Source organism: Salvelinus namaycush, chromosome 26 (genome assembly GCF_016432855.1).
Source record: "Salvelinus namaycush isolate Seneca chromosome 26, SaNama_1.0, whole genome shotgun sequence".
In the NCBI taxonomy this organism is placed as follows: domain Eukaryota; kingdom Metazoa; phylum Chordata; class Actinopteri; order Salmoniformes; family Salmonidae; genus Salvelinus; species Salvelinus namaycush.
This window is the reverse complement of record NC_052332.1, coordinates 39,692,726-39,715,218: the sequence shown is the minus strand read 5'-3', so window position 1 is coordinate 39,715,218 and position 22,493 is coordinate 39,692,726. Positions and strand designations below refer to the sequence as shown.

General features: G+C 44.8%; 1 protein-coding gene across 1 annotated transcript in view; it reads left to right on the top strand.

The window, feature by feature from the left end:
- Window positions 1–7,775, top strand: part of LOC120021159 (protocadherin-16-like) — an 86,047-nt gene extending 78,272 nt beyond the window's left edge. The window contains exons 27-28 of the mRNA XM_038964798.1: window positions 1,593–2,002; window positions 2,254–7,775. Of these exons, the coding sequence (XP_038820726.1) occupies window positions 1,593–2,002; window positions 2,254–4,322 (2,479 nt within the window). The 3' untranslated portion in view covers window positions 4,323–7,775. The remainder of the gene's footprint in view (window positions 1–1,592; window positions 2,003–2,253) is intronic.
- The last annotated feature ends 14,718 nt before the right edge of the window (window positions 7,776–22,493 follow it).

Genomic DNA, 22,493 nt, shown 5'->3' with positions numbered 1-22,493 from the left:
TCCACCAATCAGAGTACAGGTAGGTCACAGCGCATCCGTCTTCCACCAATCAGAGTACAGGTAGGTCACAGTGTTCCTGTCTTCCACCAATCAGAGTACAGGTAGGTCCCGTCTTCCACCAATCAGAGTACAGGTAGGTCCCGTCTTCCACCAATCAGAGTACAGGTAGGACACAACACTCCCGTCTTCCACCAATTGATTGTACAGGTAGGTCCTGTTTTACACCAATCAGAGTACAGGTAGGTCCTGTCATCTACCAATAGGTGGCTGTCATCTTTTTATCATGATAAAGGGTAGATCCTGCACAGATTCATTGGCTTTGAGCAGTTTCTGTATCTAGCATATCCTGGCATGTTTCAAATGAGGATAGTTACTCTATAGATTTATGAAGCTAGTTACTCTATAGATATATGAAGCTAGTTACTCTATAGATATATGAAGCGTGTTACTCTACAGATATATGAAGCGTGTTACTCTACAGATTTATGAAGCTAGTTACTCTACAGATTTATGAAGCTAGTTACTCTACAGATTTATGAAGCTAGTTACTCTATAGATTTATGAAGCTAGTTACTCTGTAGATTTATGAAGCTAGTTACTCTACAGATTTATGAAGCTAGTTACTCTACAGATTTATGAAGCTAGTTACTCTATAGATTTATGAAGCTAGTTACTCTGTAGATTTATGAAGCTAGTTACTCTATAGATTTATGAAGCTAGTTACTCTATAGATTTATGAAGCTAGTTACTCTATAGATTTATGAAGCTAGTTACTCTATAGATATATGAAGCTAGTTACTCTACAGATTTATGAAGCTAGTTACTCTATAGATTTATGAAGCTAGTTACTCTATAGATTTATGAAGCTAGTTACTCTAGATATATGAAGCTAGTTACTCTGTAGATATATGAAGCTAGTTACTCTGTAGATATATGAAGCTAGTTACTCTGTAGATATATGAAGCTAGTTACTCTGTAGATATATGAAGCTAGTTACTCTATAGATATATGAAGCTAGTTACTCTGTAGATATATGAAGCTAGTTACTCTATAGATTTATGAAGCTAGTTACTCTATAGATTTATGAAGCTAGTTACTCTATAGATTTATGAAGCTAGTTACTCTAGATATATGAAGCTAGTTACTCTGTAGATATATGAAGCTAGTTACTCTGTAGATATATGAAGCTAGTTACTCTGTAGATATATGAAGCTAGTTACTCTATAGATTTATTTAAAAAATTAATTTAACCAGGCAGGTTAGTTAAGAACAAATTCTTATTTTACAATGACGGCCTACCCCGGACAAACCCTCCCCTAACCCGGACGCCTCTGGGCCAATTGTGCGCCACCCTATGGCACTCCCGATCACGGCCAGTTGTGATACAGCCCGGGATCGAACCAGGGTCTGTAGTGACGCCTCTAGCACTGAGTTACAGTGCCTTAGAATGCTGCGCCCTTTAGGGCCCTATAGATAAACAAAGCTAATAAATACTATACATGTTAATGTAACATATAATATGTTAATATTAAGCATTACCAATTAGTTCTTATTCTGATCCAAATGATTTATTCTGATCATTGTGTTTCCAGGGCGACGGTGTTGGAGGACTCCATCCCCGGGGCGACCATCCTGACCCTGGAGGCCATGGACGCTGATTTCTCTCGGGACAACTGCGGCTTCGACTTCGCCATTGCCAATGGCAACACTGGGAACGTCTTCCAGATCGAGAGCAGCGTGCGCTTCCTGGAAGGGCGGGGCTTCCAGACCGTAGGGACGCTCCTATTGGCCGAGGTGCTGGACTTCGAGGCTGTGCCCCTCTATAACCTGACGGTGGTGGTGTCGGACAGAGGGGTTCCACAGCGGAGTTCTAGCGTTGCCGCGGTGATAACCGTTGGCGATGTAAACGATAACCCGCCGGCATTCGGCAGGGCGGAGTACGCCGTGTCACTGAGTGAAGGAGCGGGCGCCGGGACGGAGATAATACGACTCACTGCCACAGGTGAGGGAATAGGCACACACACACACACACACACACATCTCTCGCCTCAGGTGATGATAAATAATCACACTATGGGGTTAAAAATGTAAACGGTGGAGAGGAGATGGCTGGTGATAATGGAGACCATTTTGTTTTTCTGAAATGTCTCCGCAAGCATCTGTTTGTTTTATTATGACACTGTATTAAATGCTTTTCTTTCTGTCCTTCTCCCCCCCCCCCCATCTCTCCCTCCATCTCTCCCTTTCCCCCAGACCCAGACTCGGCCCCCAACGCAGAGGTCAAGTACAGCATCAGCTCAGGCGATGAGATGGACCTGTTCATGATCGACCAGTGGACCGGGGCAATGCGGTTACAGCGACAGCTCGACCGCGAGCACCAGTCCTCCCACGTGGTCATCGTCCAGGCCACGGATGGCCACGGTCATGTCGCCCTGACCCCGATCAGCGTAGAGGTCAAAGATGTGAATGATAACAGACCGTTCTTCCCCATCGAGACTCTGACGGCTAGCATCAGAGAGAACCAGCCGGTCAACTCAGCCGTGACCATACTCCACGCCATAGACCACGACACTGGGATGTACGGCCAGCTGAGATACTACATGGTGGAGCGAGGTCAAGGGTCAGGAATTACAGGGCGAGAGGCCTTCACCGTGGACCAGAGTTCAGGAGAGGTCAGGGCTAAGATGACTTTTGACTTTGAGAAGGTAAACTCATTTAATTTTGTTGCTCTGGCGATGGACGCCGGTAACCACTCGGCCACGGTGACGGTCCAGGTGTACGTGACTGGTGAGGATGAGTACGACCCACTATTCGTCTCCCCAGAGTTCTCCTTTGAGGTTCCAGAGGGGGCGAAGAGGGGCCAAAGCATCGGACAGGTCCAGGCAAACGACGAGGACGGAGGTGTAGACGGTATCGTCCTCTTCTCGCTCCCAAGCCCCTCCCTGTACTTTGACGTCAACAAAACAACCGGGGTGGTTTTCCTCAAGATGGACGGGTCTTCTAGTCGCAGCAGCAGCAGCGGGTTAGGGGGGCGGTCCAAAAGGGAGACCAGGACCATGACTCTGGACGTTCACGCCCACAGCCCTCTGGACACGTCCCGGGTCACCACGGCCCAGCTTACCATCGATGTGACCAACACGTCCTTCGGCCTGGGGGCAGACCTCAACGTCCTGCTGATTATCATCATCGCCGTGTCCCTGGGGGTCGTCGTGCTACTGGTGGTCATGGCTGTGGTCATCTTCCTGGTCAAGTCAAAGAGACGCAGGAAGAACAAAGGACGGGACAACAGTACCGTCGCCTCGGGAACCACTCTGCAGAAACTGGACGATTCCAAATCTGGAGGATCTGAGAGGATCTATCATCAGACGTTACCAGGGTACGCCGGCGACCAAGGTGGAGCAGGGGCCGGGCCCTACCCCCGGGGGGGTTCCCTTGACCCCTCACACTCCAGCGGGCGTGGTTCAGCCGAGGCGGCGGAGGACGATGAGATCAGGATGATCAACGAGTACCCCCGCGTAGCGTCCATCTCCTCGTCCATGCAGGAGCACATGTCAGCCCGCGGGCCGGACTCTGGCATCCAGCAGGACGCTGACCAGCTGTCGGACATCTCCTGTGAGCCGGCCGCCCTGGAAGGAAGCACCTGGTTCAAAGGCAAGAAGCTGGGAGGGAGTCTCAGTGGAACCATGCTGTCTGGACAGCTACCTGTCTACAGAGACGAGCTGGGAGGAGGGTATCTGGGGGTGGGGAGGGGACTCAATATCTCCCATCCTAAAGAGTACGCCTTCCCAGAGGATGGGAAGCCCTTGGTGGACGGGTCTCTGACAGCCATAGTGGCCAGTGACGAAGAGCTAAGGGGCAGTTATAACTGGGACTACCTGCTCAACTGGTGTCCTCAGTTCCAACCACTAGCCAACGTCTTCACAGAGATAGCCAGGCTCAAAGACGAGACAGCCCCACAGAACCAGACCAACCCACGCCAGCCCTTACAGCCCAAAGCCAAGACGGACCCCAAGCCTCGCATCGACCCACCGCCCCTCATCACCGCCGTCGCCCACCCTGGGGCCAAGTCCGTCCCCCCGAAGGTCCCTGTTATCGGACGCACCTTCCCCCACCTGGCCACCCTACGACGGTCCCCCATCAGCCACGAGGGCTCCATCTCCTCAGCAGCCATGTCCCCCAGCTTCTCCCCCTCTCTCTCCCCTCTCGCCGCCCGCTCCCCCGCCGTCTCCCCCTTCGGAGTAACCCAGGGCCCCTCGACCTCCATGATCAGTACCAGGGATCCCATGCTGGACCACAGCCCCGATCACGAGATGAGGATCTGAGGATGACGTTGTTTTAGTTTTTTTTTTTAGAGACGTTTCTATAATTTATGTTTTTATCACATGACAAAGTAAAGGGTGCTGAGATCTGGATGTTATATCAGCTCCTATGACACGTGAGGAAGTTGAACGAAGTGTTTTCGGGCTTCAGAGACATGCTTCTCTGATGTAGTTTCTTCAGATGAGTTTTAGGCCGTATTTCTTCAAAGCGGAAGAGGAATATAGCGTGGGAACATTTTGTATTAGTGAGACCGAGTGATTGCCAAGATGAGGCTCGAGAAGATGAACACTAATATTATGAGATAGGTCACATTCACCCTCTTTTCTGAAGGGGACATGTGGATTATCATTTTCTACAGGATGTCATTTCTCACCTCAGATATCCCTCTATGGAGTGGTGGTCCGTGTTGTGGGGTAGGGGAGGTTCGCATTGACAACAGACCAGCCCTCTCCTCCCCTACTTGTACATCATGACGCAGGCCTCTGAGAATTGCTACAGGGTTAGGAGATTACCCAACCTCTCGGCATCGAACAACCATGACTTGGATCCAACCCTGCAGCTGCAGCTGCAGACTGACCCTCCCTTCAGACAGAGGTCCTTAGTAGAGATAAACTGACGTATCGGCTGCAGACTGACCCTCCCTGCAGACAGAAGGCCCTCATTAGAGATAAACTGACGTATCGGCTGCAGACTGACCCTCCCTGCAGACAGAAGGCCCTCTGTCATGAAGTCCGTAGACACAGTAGATTTTCAGTAGTTTTCAGGTCACTCCTCGCTGGCTGGTCAGAGAGATAAAGGATTCCACTATTCCTCTCTGTGACTTCCGTCTCTTCACATTCTAGATCTCAATTAAAGTTGAGATCTAGAATGTGACCAGTGTTCCGTTGTGGTGTTCTCACAAACAAAATGACTGCTTTACATAACAGACAAAATGGCTGCTTACATAACAGACAAAATGGCTGCTTACATAACAGACAAAATGGCTGCTTTCAAAATGGCTGCCGTTTCCCCTTCTGTGGATCCAATGGACCAAGTACACGTGTGTTGAAAAAGACATTATACACTAGCCAGTGTTTTGTACGTTGGAAACGGGGACTGAGGCTCATGTTTTACTTTGTTGCTAGGGAAGACGCATTATTTTCTCTTTGGTTGTATTTTTTATATATTTTTATATTGACCTTTGATTTCTGATGTGAATTGCCAGGTTATCGTTTCGTTCCATTTAGATATATGTATATTTGTATGGATGTGTATGTACGCTAGCCACATTATCTATGTGTTTCCCTGTCATAGATTTTAGAGCCACCGTCTTGTGTCTTTGTGTGGACTCGTGACATTTGTGACGTGAGTGAGTGGGGAACATTTTGTGTTTTGATAATTATTTATATGAAGGATGTGAACTGCTGGCCATGTTGACAGCAGGCAACCACGTTCACTTTTCACCATGCTGTATTGTATCTGAAAAAAAACGTTACATTTTTTTGTCAAAATGAAGATCTTCTCAAAATCCCGGCAAAACTTTGTAAAGACGATCAGAGATCATTGGTCACTCGCCCTCAAACTCTGTGACCAAAACCAGACCTGTTCTCCTTGTTAGTAAACTGTTATAACTGATATGTAGCGGAGGTGAACCGGACTCACGCTCTTGTGATGAAAATCTGTGTCACACCGGTCCAAGAGGGAATGTCCTCTTGGCTTAATGTTTAAGACGTTGGTTCTCCATGTCGGAGACCAGGGTTCAGATCCCGCCTGTGACATATACACGAGACTCAGTGTAAGTAAACTGGCTTACACAGCAGCACACATTCTCTCTGGAATTCATGGAGAATTCCTTTTCCTGTTCACCTCTTGTGTCTTTTGTATGAAGTGCTTCCGGCTCAACACAAAGGTCAATGATGTGATGTCATCACTCCGTATGATGACTTGTAACTGTGAAGTGGTTCAACTTCATACCATAGAAATACAATGCATAGAACATAGATTGTAGAATGGTTAGAAGAGGTTTACACAACTACTTTTAAAGGTAGCAGCTCAATCATTTAACTTCAATTAGACCTGTCACGCTCCCAAATGATTGCTTCCAAAATCAACATACTGTGTGTTCTATCTATGCATTCTATTTCTATGGTTTCAGTGCTACAGTTCTAGATCTGTTGTTAGATGTGTTTTACCAGGAGGTAGGGTAGGTATAGAGGAGGTTATCCAGGGTCCATGTGTTTCTCTCATCACCACACCCTCTGTGTCCTCTCCACGCTCCCATTGTTGGGGCTCCGTCCTGGACATCTGTTACCCTAGCAGGCCAGAGGCACACAGCTTTACCGCAACACTAAATGTGTCCCAAATGGCACCCTATTCCCTGTATAATGCACTACTTTTGACCAGAGGGTTCTGGCCAGAGGGTTCTGACCAGAGGGTTCTGTTCAGAGAGTTCTGACCAGAGGATTCTGTTCAGAGGGTTCTTTTCAGAGAGTTCTGTTCAGAGGGTTCTGACCAGAGGGTTCTGACCAGAGGGTTCTGTTCAGAGAGTTCTGTTCAGAGGGTTCTGACCAGAGGGTTCTGTTCAGAGAGTTCTGTTCAGAGGGTTCTGTTCAGAGAGTTCTGCTCAGAGGGTTCTGTTCAGAGGGTTCTGACCAGAGGGTTCTGACCAGAGGGTTCTGTTCAGAGGGTTCTGACCAGAGGGTTCTGACCAGAGGGTTCTGACGAGAGGGTTCTGTTCAGAGAGTTCTGTTCAGAGGGTTCTGACCAGAGAGTTCTGTTCAGAGGGTTCTGTTCAGAGGGTTCTGTTCAGAGGGTTCTGACCAGAGGGTTCTGACCAGAGGGTTCTGTTCAGAGGGTTCTGTTCAGAGGGCACTATATAGGTAATATGGTGCCAATTGGGACACACAGACTGTCTTCTCCAGATTACTCTTCCTGTTGTTTAGTTCAGTCTCTGTTGAGTCAGTAAGGGGTGATCAGCAGCAATGTAATGCTCTCCTGTTCCTCACATGCCGCTTTCAAGTCAACTGGGAACTCGGATCCTCGGGAATCTCAGACTTCCAAACTCAGTGCGTTCAAAACAACTGGGAACTCTTAAAAAAAAAAAAAGAGCTCCGATCTGGGGAAAAAAATCATCCAACGTAGAATTCCAAGTCAGAAACTCGGGCATCTTTCTAGACCTTTGACTTTCCGACCTGAAGATCACTGACGTCATGATTCTACATAGGTTTTTTCCCCGAGTTACCAGTTGTCTTGAAAAGCACCATACGGGATAGTTTGGTTAACTCCGCTGTGCTGCATGCCTGATGATATCATGTTACCATACCAACAACTGTCTGCTTGCCCCTCGCTAACCTGGCTCTAACTCTGTCAGCCCACTAAATGGGCGGCAGGTAGCCTAGTGGTTAGAGCGTTGGGCCACTAACCGAAAGGTTGCTGGATCGATTCTCTGAGCTGACAAGGTAAAAAATCTGTTGTTCTACCCCTTAATAAGACAGTTAACCCACTGTTCCCCGGTGGGCCGTCATTGTAAATAAGAATTTGTTCATAACTGACTTGCCTAGTTAAAATAAAGGTTACATTTAAAAACATGGTTTGAGCCTGGCCTCTCACTAACCTGGTCAGACCACTAGACATGGGATGAGCCTGGCCTCTCACTAACCTGGTCAGACCACTAGACATGGGATGAGCCTGGCCTCTCACTAACCTGGTCAGACCACTAGACATGGGATGAGCCTGGCCTCTCACTAACCTGGTCAGACCACTAGACATGGGATGAGCCTGGCCTCTCACTAACCTGGTCAGACCACTAGACATGGGATGAGCCTGGCCTCTCACTAACCTGGTCAGACCACTAGACATGGGATGAGCCTGGCCTCTCACTAACCTGGTCAGACCACTAGACATGGGATGAGCCTGGCCTCTCACTAACCTGGTCAGACCACTAGACATGGGATGAGCCTGGCTTCATAGCAGCAGACCATCAACACAGTGCCATTGTGTTGTCTCACAAACATATCTGAGTGGGAACGCCTTCGTGTTGTAGTTCTCTTGCTGTGAGTCCCAAATGGCACCCCAATCCCTGTATAGCCCATAGGGCTCTGGTCTAAAGTAGTGCACTATATAGGGAATAGGGTGCCATAGGGCTCTGGTCTAAAGTAGTGCACTATATATAGTGAATAGGGTGCCATATGGGATTCAAAATTGAAGACTGCTGCCAACGATTCAGCAGCACACAGAACAGAAATCGTCTGTATATGTATTTGAAAAAGCAGGGAATAAATTCATACTGGTCTCTTTTGACAAACGGGAGTCTGTTTCTTTTCTCTCTTTTCTGACTCTGAAAACAAAGTTATATTCCATTTGAGGGAATTAAAAACTAATCCAAGTGTAACAGAGTCTCTCTGGTCTTTTGAACAGTTAAGATGTAGAGACAGAGTCTGAGGCCCAGATGGTACCCTATCCCCTATACGGTGCACTACCCTATAGGTCCTGGTCAAAAGTAGTGCACTACTATAGGCTCTGGTCAAATGAAGTGCACTACCATAGGCCCTGGTCAAAAGTAGTGCACTACCATAGGCCCTGGTCAAAAGTAGTGTACTACTGTAAGCCCTGGTCAATAGTAGTGCACTACCATAGGCCCTGGTCAAAAGTAGTGCACTACTATAGGCTCTGGTCAAATGAAGTGCACTACTATAGGTCCTGGTCAAAATAAGTGCACTACCATAGGCCCTGGTCAAAAGTAGTGTACTACTGTAAGCCCTGGTCAAAAGTAGTGCACTACTATAGGCCCTGGTCAAAAGTAGTGTACTACCGTAGGCCCTGGTCAATAGTAGTGCACTACCATAGGCCCTGGTCAAAAGTAGTGCACTACCATAGGTCCTGGTTAAAAGTAGTGTACTACTATAGGCCCTGGTCAAAAATAGTGTACTAAAATGAGATTATGGTGCGGTCTGGGACGCTACCTGTGTCAGAGTCTCCCTTCATTAAAAACCTATTAGCGGGGCATGATGCCAGGGAGCGAGGGCCTCATCTCCACACTCTAGCCAGCTCTGGTCCTACAGCCCTGATCCTACAGCCCTGGTCCTACAGCCCTGCTACAGCCCTGGTCCAACAGCCCTGATCCTACAGCCCTGGTCTTACAGCAATGATCCTACAGCCCTGATGCAACAGCCCTGGTCTTACAGCCCTGATGCAACAGCCCTGGTCCTACAGCCCTGATGCAACAGCCCTGGTCCTACAGCCCTGATGCAACAGCCCTGGTCCTACAGCCCTGATGCAACAGCCCTGGTCCTACAGCCCTGATGCAACAGCCCTGGTCCTACAGCCCTGGTCCTACAGCCCTGATCCTACAGCCCTGAAAAGCTGCCATATCTGGGAGAGATGAGGTTACAGAATGTCCAAACTGCCTCAGCTGAGACACACACACACACACACACACACACACACACACACACACACACACACACACACACACACACCAGTGGCGGTCGGTGCCGTTTATGATGAGGGAGGAAGATTATAATTTTAATGAGCATGGTCTTATTCCTTTTACAGTGTATTGGATGACTGTCATTCATATTCCATTCACCCAGTTCAATGTAACAGTGATAGGTTTAGGTTACTGTCATTCATATTCACCCAGTTCAATGTAACAGTGATAGGTTTAGGTTACTGTCATTCATATATTCACCCAGTTCAATGTAACAGCGATAGGTTTAGGTTACTGTCATTCATATTCACCCAGTTCAATGTAACAGTGATAGGTTTAGGTTACTGTCATTCATATTCACCCAGTTCAATGTAACAGTGATAGGTTTAGGTTACTGTCATTCATATTCACCCAGTTCAATGTAACAGCGATAGGTTTAGGTTACTGTCATTCATATTCACCCAGTTCAATGTAACAGTGATAGGTTTAGGTTACTGTCATTCATATTCACCCAGTTCAATGTAACAGCGATAGGTTTAGGTTACTGTCATTCATATTCACCCAGTTCAATGTAACAGTGATAGGTTTAGGTTACTGTCATTCATATTCACCCAGTTCAATGTAACAGCGATAGGTTTAGGTTACTGTCATTCATATTCACCCAGTTCAATGTAACAGTGATAGGTTTAGGTTACTGTCATTCATATTCACCCAGTTCAATGTAACAGTGATAGGTTTAGGTTACTGTCATTCATATTCACCCAGTTCAATGTAACAGTGATAGGTTTAGGTTACTGTCATTCATATTCCATTCACCCAGTTCAACGTAACATCGATAGGTTTAGGTTACTGTCATTCATATTCACCCAGTTCAATGTAACAGTGATAGGTTTAGGTTACTGTCATTCATATTCACCCAGTTCAATGTAACAGCGATAGGTTTAGGTTACTGTCATTCATATTCACCCAGTTCAATGTAACAGTGATAGGTTTAGGTTACTGTCATTCATATATTCACCCAGTTCAATGTAACAGTGATAGGTTTAGGTTACTGTCATTCATATTCACCCAGTTCAATGTAACAGCGATAGGTTTAGGTTACTGTCATTCATATTCACCCAGTTCAATGTAACAGCGATAGGTTTAGGTTACTGTCATTCATATTCACCCAGTTCAATGTAACAGTGATAGGTTTAGGTTACTGTCATTCATATTCACCCAGTTCAATGTAACAGTGATAGGTTTAGGTTACAGTCATTCATATTCACCCAGTTCAATGTAACAGTGATAGGTTTGGGTTACTGTCATTCATATTCACCCAGTTCAATGTAACAGTGATAGGTTTAGGTTACTGTCATTCATATTCACCCAGTTTAATGTAACAGTGATAGGTTTAGGTTACTGTCATTCATATTCCATTCACCCAGTTCAATGTAACAGTGATAGGTTTAGGTTACTGTCATTCATATTCCATTCACCCAGTTCAATGTGACAGTGATAGGTTTAGGTTACTGTCATTCATATTCTATTCACCCAGTTCAATGTAACAGTGATAGGTTTAGGCTACTACATAATACTCTAATTTTCTCTGTACCCATCATGAGGTTGCTACAACCTAACCTATGAATGAAAGTTTACAACGTAGCTGCTCACAGGTCTAAACCTGTCCACAACCCATCAGCTGTCTGTGACCAAGCGAAAGAACCTTTCCAAGCCCAAACCTTCATATTATAAACGCTAATCGCTATACACAGCATACATCGTTGTCAACATATTAGCTAGCGTCAAGTCAACAACATAACTACTAGAACTAATGCATTACCCTCTATAATCATCCAGTACAGTCAGCAAGCAGTTTAGCAGTTACACCGGGCGGGCCCCGGTGGCAATAATTAATAAAACCAAAAGCTTACCTTGACTTGGAGGAGTTCCAGTGTTGGATAGCCACAGCCAGCTAGCTAACCTAGCATCGCTCTCTGTATGAGCCGGGTGTTTGAGTAGGCGAAACTAGCTTGCCACATTCACTACCTGCTGTAAATAAGTGAAGGTTTGAGAAAACATGGCTGAACATCTAATCTTGACGTGAGACTTCGAAAGCTAGTTGGCGTCTGGGAGTGAGGAGATTACAGAATGTCTAAACCGCCTCAGCTGGGACACACATACACACACACACACACACACACACACACACACACACACACACACACACACACACACACACACACACACACACACACACACACACACACACACACACACACTGTATCTGGGAATGTTGCTGCTACAGAAAGTTCAAACACCTTCTGCCTGACTTATAGACCAGTTAACACCTGGTACTCTTCTGCATGACTTTTGCATTAGCAAAGCAGAGGTGCTGAGTTAAAGCCAGGTATGAGCCGAGTCAGGAGGATTTGGCATGACGTCCGTAACATGTGCGTGGCTGTGTGCTTGTGTGTAAGACACTTCCGCTCAGGTCTAAATTCCATTGTGCAGTTTCAGAACTGTCCCTGATTCCCCTGTTGCTGCTCGTACGGATACTTCTCTAGAGTCTGTTAGATGAATCCTTGACCAGCACACCAACCTGTTCTTCTTCTTCCTGTCTCACCCTCTTGCTTTTCTCTCTCCCCCCTCTCTCTCTCCCCCATCCCTCTTTCTCTCCCCATCCCCTCCCTGGTTTTGCCATGCTGAGTTGCATGACTAGCAGGAAAGGTGGAGGAAAGAGTCTCTGACTCTCTGATTCTCTCTGACTCTCTCTGAATCTCTCTGATTCTCTCTGACTCTCTCTGATTCTCTCTGACTCTCTCTGATTCTCTCTGATTCTCTCTGATTCTCTCTGAATCTCTCTGACTCTCTCTGACTCTCTCTGACTCTCTCTGAATCTCTCTGACTCTCTCTGAATCTCTCTGACTCTGTCTGAATCTCTCTGACTCTCTCTGAATCTCTCTGACTCTCTCTGAATCTCTCTGACTCTCTCTGATTCTCTCTGATTCTCTCTGACTCATGATCTATGAATCTCTCTGACTCTCTCTGACTCTCTCTAAATCTCTGATTCTCTCTGACTCATGATATCTGACTAACTATTTCGGGAGCTCTTTTTTTCTATCGGTCTGTTGTTTCTTTCTCTTTTTTGTCTGTGGGTTCACAGAGTTAGAAAGTGACAGGAGAAAGGAGCCAGCTGAGCCTGACTAGGGCTGGATCTCATTTACACTGACCCTGCTGCAGACCACTGCCCCACTACAGTCACTCAGGACTATGGAGGGAGGGAAGGAGGGGAGATAGAGGAGAATGGGAGAGAGTGGGGGGTTAAAGAGAGAGAGAGAGAGAGAGAGACAGAGAGAGAGAGACAGAGAGACAGAGAGAGAGAGAGAGAGAGAGAGAGAGAGAGAGAGAGAGAGAGAGAGAGAGAGAGAGAGAGAGAGAGAGAGAGAGAGAGAGACAGAGACAGAGACAGAGACAGAGACAGAGACAGACACACAGACACACAGACACACAGACACACAGACACACAGACACACAGACACACAGACACACAGACACACAGAGACACAGAGACACAGAGAGACAGAGAGACAGAGAGACAGAGAGAGGATAAGACGGGGTAGAGCAAGAAGGAGAGAGGGACATGCCGAGATAACACATAACGTTCTGAGAACCACTTGTTTCTTAGAGCTTGGTGAAAGTGGGGTTGTCCTATTGTTAATTTGCAGACAACCTTGCCACATCTTTCTGTGAATGGTGCAGGATAGTTGTTAGGCTTTGGAACATTCTCAGCACATTTATGGAAAAAATAATAATCTTGGTATTTCATTAATTAAGTTCAAACATGGTTATATGCAAACATATACACTGCTCCAAAAAATAAAGGGAACACTAAAATAACACATCCTAGATCTGAATGAATGAAATATTCTTATTAAATACTTTTTTCTTTACATAGTTGAATGTGCTGACAACAAAATCACACAACAATTATCAATGGAAATCAAATTTATCAACCCATGGAGGTCTGGATTTGGAGTTACACTCAAAATTAAAGTGGAAAACCACACTACAGGCTGATCCAACTTTGATGTAATGTCCTTAAAACAAGTCAAAATGAGGCTCAGTAGTGTGTGTGGCCTCCACGTGCCTGTATGACCTCCATACAACGCCTGGGCATGCTCCTGATGAGGTGGCGGATGGTCTCCTGAGGGATCTCCTCCCAGACCTGGACTAAAGCATCCGCCAACTCCTGGACAGTCTGTGGTGCAACGTGGCGTTGGTGGATGGAGCGAGACATGATGTCCCAGATGTGCTCAATTGGATTCAGGTCTGGGGAACGGGCGGCCAGTCCATAGCATCAATGCCTTCCTCTTGCAGGAACTGCTGACACACTCCAGCCACATGAGGTCTAGCATTGTCTTGCATTAGGAGGAACCCAGGGCCAACCGCACCAGCATATGGTCTCACAAGGGGTCTGAGGATCTCATCTTGGTACCTAATGGCAGTCAGGCTACCTCTGGCGAGCACATGGAGGGCTGTGCGGCCCCCCAAAGAAATGCCACCCCACACCATGACTGACCCACCGCCAAACCGGTCATGCTGGAGGATGTTGCAGGCAGCAGAACGTTCTCCACGGCGTCTCCAGACTCTGTCACGTCTGTCACATGTGCTCAGTGTGAACCTGCTTTCATCTGTGAAGAGCACAGGGCGCCAGTGGCGAATTTGCCAATCTTGGTGTTCTCTGGCAAATGCCAAACGTCCTGCACGGTGTTGGGCTGTAAGCACAACCCCCACCTGTGGACGTCGGGCCCTCATACCACCCTCATGGAGTCTGTTTCTTTTTGCAGGGCTGTTTCTTTTTGCAGGGCTCGGTCATTTTGCAGGGCTCTGGCAGTGCTCCTCCTGCTCCTCCTTGCACAAAGGCGGAGGTAGCGGTCCTGCTGCTGGGTTGTTGCCCTCCTATGGCCTCCTCCACATCTCCTGATGTACTGGCCTGTCTCCTGGTAGCGCCTCCATGCTCTGGACACTACGCTGACAGACACAGCAAACCTTCTTGCCACAGCTTGCATTGATGTGCCATCCTGGATGAGCTGCACTACCAGAGCCACTTGTGTGGGTTGTAGACTCCGTCTCATGCTACCACTAGAGTGAAAGCACCGCCAGCATTCAAAAGTGACCAAAACATCAGCCAGGAAGCATAGGAACTGAGAAGTGGTCTGTGGTCACCACCTGCAGAACCACTCCTTTATTGGGGGTGTCTTGCTAATTGCCTATAATTTCCACCTGTTGTCTATTCCATTTGCACAACAGCATGTGAAATGTATTGTCAATCAGTGTTGCTTCCTAAGTGGACAGTTTGATTTCACAGAAGTGTGATTGACTTGGAGTTACATTGTGTTGTTTAAGTCTTCCCTTTATTTTTTTGAGCAGTGTATATACATCTATCCCTACCTTGTTGGCTTACCCAGTATCTAAGGCTTGACTTGACAATGTCCGAATGTCAATAAACTTTTTGTTGTTTTGTAACAGATGTCTCTTTCCATTCATCAATTGGCCACTGCACAGTTTGGATTGATTGATTGATTGATTGTATTTGTCAACCCCCCCCCCCCAAAAAAAAAAAAATTGTGATCGAGATTACACAATAAAGTTGGGGACTTATTTTCATTGTAGTCCCAATTTTTTTTTATACATAAATACTTCTACAATTACATAGATGTTTTGGACCACCCCTCCCCCAGTACATTTCGATCTGTCTTTTAAACATTAAACATCAAATAGTTTATTTTTTAATTAAGAAACTAAGTTTTTCAGGTGGGAATTGCAGTACTTCAACATACCATTTCCAGGGCAGCCAACTTTTGAAGAAGCTTGGATTGTGAATTTCGTGGCCCCACAACCCTCAGATGGGGGAACATTTTACTGTTTTAAAGCTCGATTTCCTGCAACTCATCGTATTTTGACTTGATTTAGGCCTCTGACCAACGTGGAAAAACTTTAAAATAAAAACCACAGCTCAGGATGCTTTCAATTATTTATTTTAACTTGGCAAGTCAGTTAAGAACAAATTCTTATTTTCAATGATGGCCTTGTTCAGGCGCAGAACGACAGATTTTTACCTTGTCAGCTCGGGGATTTGATCGTGCAACCTTTCAGTTATCAATCCAACGCTCTAACCACTAGGCTACCTGCCACCCCAAATGAACACTCAAAATTGGACGACTTTGTGATTTTTTTGGAAGGTGAAATTTATCATCATATTTTATATTGTTTTTTTAGGTGGGTTGGCACTTTATTCAGACAGTAATGAAATGGGGAGACAGGCTAATGGGAGAAACAGTGGGAAGGGTTGGAAGCAGGGATTGATCCCTGTTATCAGGTGGAAAGGTCCATGTGACACGTGACACGGAGTATTACCACTACACCAAAGCTCCTGAACAGGAAGTACTAATACTAATGGTTGATGACGGTCGGTAACCAAATCGGAGATTGCAGTCTCCTTGTTCGTAAGACTGCTTTCAAGGTAAGGACACAAACATTTAATCATTTGGGTGAACTATTTCTTTAAAATAGGGCTTGGAAGAAAAATCCTGTTTGCTCTCCAGGAGGGTTGGCCACTCCTGATCTATGTTTCTCAAGTGCTGGGGGTTTGAACATGTTCTTGTTATAAATTATTTATCTAAATCACCAAACCTTCAATAAAAATCTAATTAAGATCAATAATCAGGTGGTTTCTGCCTACTAATTGAAGATTCTTGTCAACCATTTTACTCTACATAGACAAAATAGGATGCATTTAGCATGTGCACAGTACTAAAATGTCCAAAATAAAATTTGATTTGTGGAACATTTAATATTCATTGCTTATTTATATGACTTATTTAAAACTGCTCGTGAATGGCTGTAATAATATCAAGCCTCATTTCCTCATATCATAAATTTTTAACGACACAAGCAGGTACATGAGATTTCTAAAATGTGATTACACTGGCAGAACGGAGAGGAAGTGGATTAATGAAATGTGATTACACTGGCAGAACAGAGAGGAAGTGGATTAATGAAATGTGTGTGGGGAATAGCAGTAGGGGTGTTGCTGCCAAGCGCAGTAACTACCCCGTACTTCAGCCTAACGGTTCCTACAGGTTTCCCTACATGGTTCTATTTAAAGTCATGTTGTCAAATGTGACCCACCGTCTCTTTTCAGTCTTACGTTACAACATTTTAAATAGTGTTTTTTAAAATGTTTTTTTTTTACATGGGATAAAAGTACAGCTTCTAAATGACATCATGCACGGTAGTTGGAGGAAACACGGGGAAGTAATGACTCAGAGATTCTAAATGACATCATGCACGGTAGTTGGAGGAAACACGGGGAAGTAATGACTCAGAGATTCTAAATGACATCATGCACGGTAGTTGGAGGAAACACGGGGAAGTAATGACTCAGAGATTCTAAATGACATCATGCACGGTAGTTGGAGGAAACACGGGGAAGTAATGACTCAGAGATTCTAAATGACATCATGCACGGTAGTTGGAGGAAACACGGGGAAGTAATGACTCAGAGATTCTAAATGACATCATGCACGGTAGTTGGAGGAAACACGGGGAAGTAATGACTCAGAGATTCTAAATGACATCATGCACGGTAGTTGGAGGAAACACGGGGAAGTAATGACTCAGAGATTCTAAATGACATCATGCACGGTAGTTGGAGGAAACACGGGGAAGTAATGACTCAGAGATTCGAAATGACATCATGCACGGTAGTTGGAGGAAACACGGGGAAGTAATGACTCAGAGATTCGAAATGACATCATGCACGGTAGTTGGAGGAAACACGGGGAAGTAATGACTCAGAGATTCTAAATGACATCATGCACGGTAGTTGGAGGAAACACGGGGAAGTAATGACTCAGAGATTCTAAATGACATCATGCACGGTAGTTGGAGGAAACACGGGGAAGTAATGACTCAGAGATTCTAAATGACATCATGCACGGTAGTTGGAGGAAACACGGGGAAGTAATGACTCAGAGATTCTAAATGACATCATGCACGGTAGTTGGAGGAAACATGGGAAAGTAGTGCAGCTTTAACAGTTGATAAACGTAGAATCCCATTTAGGAGAAAAAGGCATTCAAAAATGTTGCTTTGATTTTCCCGACTTGCTCTACATTAATCCTTGAGAAACATATTTAGAAAACGAAATACCTTCACCAAATTGCCAAAATGGATTCTCTGAACATTATCACACCAGGTTAGGGCGGAAGCGTAGCCTAGTGGGTAGAGCGTTGGACTAGTAACCAAAAGGTTACAAGATCAAATCCCCAAGCTGACAAGGTAAAAATCTGTTCTTAACTGACTTGCCTAGTTAAATAAAATGTTACCAAATAAGCAAACCATTTACAGTATTACATTGTTTATTGTTGTATAATAAAGATAACCTTTGACATTGAACAGCTACAGTGCTTTTCAATGTTAATGCGTGTTTAGCATCGTTCAGATAAAGCCTCAGACCCGCCCATCTCTTAAAGAATTTATCATGCGACTCTGGCTGTCTACTAAAGAAGTGAGGTATAACGCTTTAAATAACTAAGAAATAATTTCAACAATAAAATACTTTTTATTTAACTTCACGTCTCTGGGAGGAAGGAGGTCAATGTTGCACAACAGCCGAAACTTGGTTCCAATCTGAGTGAAAGCTCCTCGGTCACAACAACGTCAGGTCCCAACAACGCCAGGTCACAACTACGCCAGGTCCCAACAACGCCAGGTCACAACAACGCCAGTTCACAACAACGCCAGGTCACAACAACGCCAGGTCACAACAACGCCAGGTCACAACAACGCCAGGTCACAACAACGCCAGGTCACAACAACGCCAGGTCACAACTACGCCAGGTCACAACAACGCCAGGTCACAACTACGCCAGGTCACAACAACGTCAGGTCACAACAACGTCAGGTCACAACAACGCCAGGTCACAACAACGCCAGGTCACAACAACGCCAGGTCACAACAACGCCAGGTCACAACAACGCCAGGTCACAACTACGCCAGGTCACAACTACGCCAGGTCACAACTACGCCAGGTCACAACAACGTCAGGTCACAACAACGCCAGGTCCCAACAACGCCAGGTCACAACTACGCCAGGTCACAACAACGCCAGGTCACAACAACGCCAGGTCACAACTACGCCAGGTCACAACAACGCCAGGTCACAACTACGCCAGGTCACAACAACGCCAGGTCACAACTACGCCAGGTCACAACAACGCCAGGTCATAACAACGCCAGGTCACAACAACGCCAGGCTCCAGACCATTACAGCTGTACAGGAGGAAAGCAGACTAAAATAGACAATTAAAACCTTACATACTAGCAATAACATTCATTGACCCCCTTAAGTCAAAGCAATAAGCTCAAAGTACAAATACAAAATACCTGAAGTGTTGCTTGTTCACCTTCGATCATCTCCTTGTACTGGTGGCAGAGAGCAGGTTTATGCTGAATGACAAATACCAGAAAAATAGGTTTAAAACATGAATTAATTCATGTCCTATAGCCTGTTGACTGCTACAACTGTACTAAAATGCCCTGCACACACTTACCCTGCTTCCAGCCCAACAATGGCAATACAGACACAAGATAACTAACTAGATTTAGCATGCTAGGTCCATCCTGTTGGCACAGTGGACTAATTGCATAGATAGAGAACAGAAGAGTATAGGTGTGAATCTCACTGATGCTGTGTCACAATAAAAAAATACATGTTTTTGCATGAAATGTTTTTGTATGATTAATGCCAAAGGAAATGAATTCCCATGTGTCCTATCTGTGCTTGGAGTTCATAAACGTTACCCCAAAAATAAACTAGCAGTGTTATTGAAAGTCTTATTGAAACATTCAGTGAAAGTTATTCAAAACACACAAAAAATACTATATTTTCCGTTTTCAGAGTATTAACAAAACCTCACAGGAAAACCTTCAAAGAACCAGAGTATAACGTTCTCAGAACCTTCCTGCAACCTAAAACGTTCTCAGAACCTTCCTGCAACCTAAAAATAAATGTTCTCAGAACCTCCCTGCAACCTAAAATGTTCTCAGAACCTTCCTAGAACCTAAAAATAAACGTTCTCTGAGCCTCCCTGCAACCTGAAAATATTAATTCCCAGAAAAGACAAAATGTTCACTTCTTTTCTCAAAACGTTTACAAATCGTTCAGTTTTACTGCTCAGGAAACATACGGCTTCGTTACCACAACCAATGTTAAACCAAAATCACACATTCCCACAACTTCCAGGGAACCAATTGTGCTAGCTGGGTGGGGATAAAGTGATACAGGCAGACAGATAGTATTAGGAGAGAGAACGAAGAAGACACTGAAAACAAAAAGAAGAAACTCTTTGATATTGAAAGGTTATTGTCCTAACCAACCCTTCATGTTATTGTCCTAACCAACCCTTCATGTTATTGTCCTAACCAACCCTGCATGTTATTGTCCTAACCAACCCTTCATGTTATTGTCCTAACCAACCCTTCATGTTATTGTCCTAACCAACCCTTCATGTTATTGTCCTAACCAACCCTTCATGTTATTGTCCTAACCAACCCTTCATGTTATTGTCCTAACCAACCATTCATGTTATTGTCCTAACCAACCCTTCATGGTATTGTCATAACAAACCATTCATGTTATTGTCCTAACCAACCCTTCATGTTATTGTCCTAACCAACCCTTCATGTTATTGTCCTAACCAACCCTTCATGTTATTGTCCTAACCAACCCTTCATGTTATTGTCCTAACCAACCCTTCATGTTATTGTCCTAACCAACCCTTCATGTTATTCTCCTTAACCAACCCTTCATGTTATTGTCCTAACCAACCCTTCATGTTATTGTCCTAACCAACCCTTCATGTTATTGTCCTTAACCAACCCTTTATGTTATTGTCCTAACCAGCCCTTCATGTTATTGTCCTAACCAAACCCTGCATGTTATTGTCCTAACCAAACCCTTCATGTTATTGTCCTAACCAACCCTTCATGTTATTGTCCTAACCAACCCTTCATGTTATTGTCCTAACCAACCCTTCATGTTATTGTCCTAACCAACCCTTCATGTTATTGTCCAAACCAACCCTTCATGTTATTGTCCTAACCAAACCCTTCATGTTATTGTCCTAACCAAACCCTTCATGTTATTGTCCTAACCAACCCTTCATGTTATTGTCCTAACCAACCCTTCATGTTATTGTCCTAACCAACCCTTCATGTTATTGTCCTAACCAACCCTTCATGTTATTGTCCTAACCAACCCTTCATGTTATTGTCCTAACCAACCCTTCATGTTATTGTCCTAACCAACCCTTCATGTTATTTTCCTAACCAACCCTTCATGTTATTGTCCTAACCAACCCTTCATGTTATTGTCCTAACCAACCCTTCATGTTATTGTCCTAACCAACCCTTCATGTTATTGTCCTTAACCAACCCTTCATGTTATTGTCCTAACCAACCCTTCATGTTATTGTCCTAACCAACCCTTCATGTTATTGTCCTAACCAACCCTTCATGTTATTGTCCTAACCAACCCTTCATGTTATTGTCCTAACCAACCCTTCATGTTATTGTCCTAACCAACCTTTCATGTTATTGTCCTTAACCAACCCTTCATGTTATTGTCCTAACCAACCCTTCATGTTATTGTCCTAACCAACCCTTCATGTTATTGTCCTAACCAACCCTTCATGTTATTGTCCTAACCAACCCTTCATGTTATTGTCCTAACCAACCCTTCATGTTATTGTCCTAACCAACCCTTCATGTTATTGTCCTAACCAACCCTTCATGTTATTGTCCTAACCAACCCTTCATGTTATTGTCCTAACCAACCCTTCATGTTATTGTCCTAACCAACCCTTCATGTTATTGTCCTAACCAACCTTTCATGTTATTGTCCTTAACCAACCCTTCATGTTATTGTCCCAACCAACCCTTCATGTTATTGTCCTAACCAACCCTTCATGTTATTGTCCTAACCAACCCTTCATGTTATTGTCCTAACCAACCCTTCATGTTATTGTCCTAACCAACCCTTCATGTTATTGTCCTAACCAACCCTTCATGTTATTGTCCTAACCAACCCTTCATGTTATTGTCCTAACCAACCCTTCATGTTATTGTCCTAACCAACCCTTCATGTTATTGTCCTAACCAACCCTTCATGTTATTATCCTAACCAACCCTTCATGGTATTGTCCTAACCAACCCTTCATGTTATTGTCCTAACCAACCCTTCATGTTATTCTCCTTAACCAACCCTTCATGTTATTGTCCTTAACAAACCCTGCATGTTATTGTCCTAACCAACCCTTCATGTTATTGTCCTAACCAACCCTTCATGTTATTGTCCTAACCAACCCTTCATGTTATTGTCCTAACCAACCCTTCATGTTATTGTCCTAACCAACCCTTCATGTTATTGTCCTAACCAACCCTTCATGTTATTGTCCTAACCAACCCTGCATGTTATTGTCCTAACCAACCCTTCATGTTATTGTCCTAACCAACCCTTCATGTTATTGTCCTAACCAACCCTGCATGTTATTGTCCTAACCAACCCTTCATGTTATTGTCCTAACCAGCCCTTCATGTTATTGTCCTTAACAAAACCTTAATGTTATTGTCCTTAACAAACCCCGCCTGCTTCTCATTACTAGACAGCTGCGTGTGTAGCTGATCTCATCACTCCCTATGTGGCAATTCCTTCTCCTC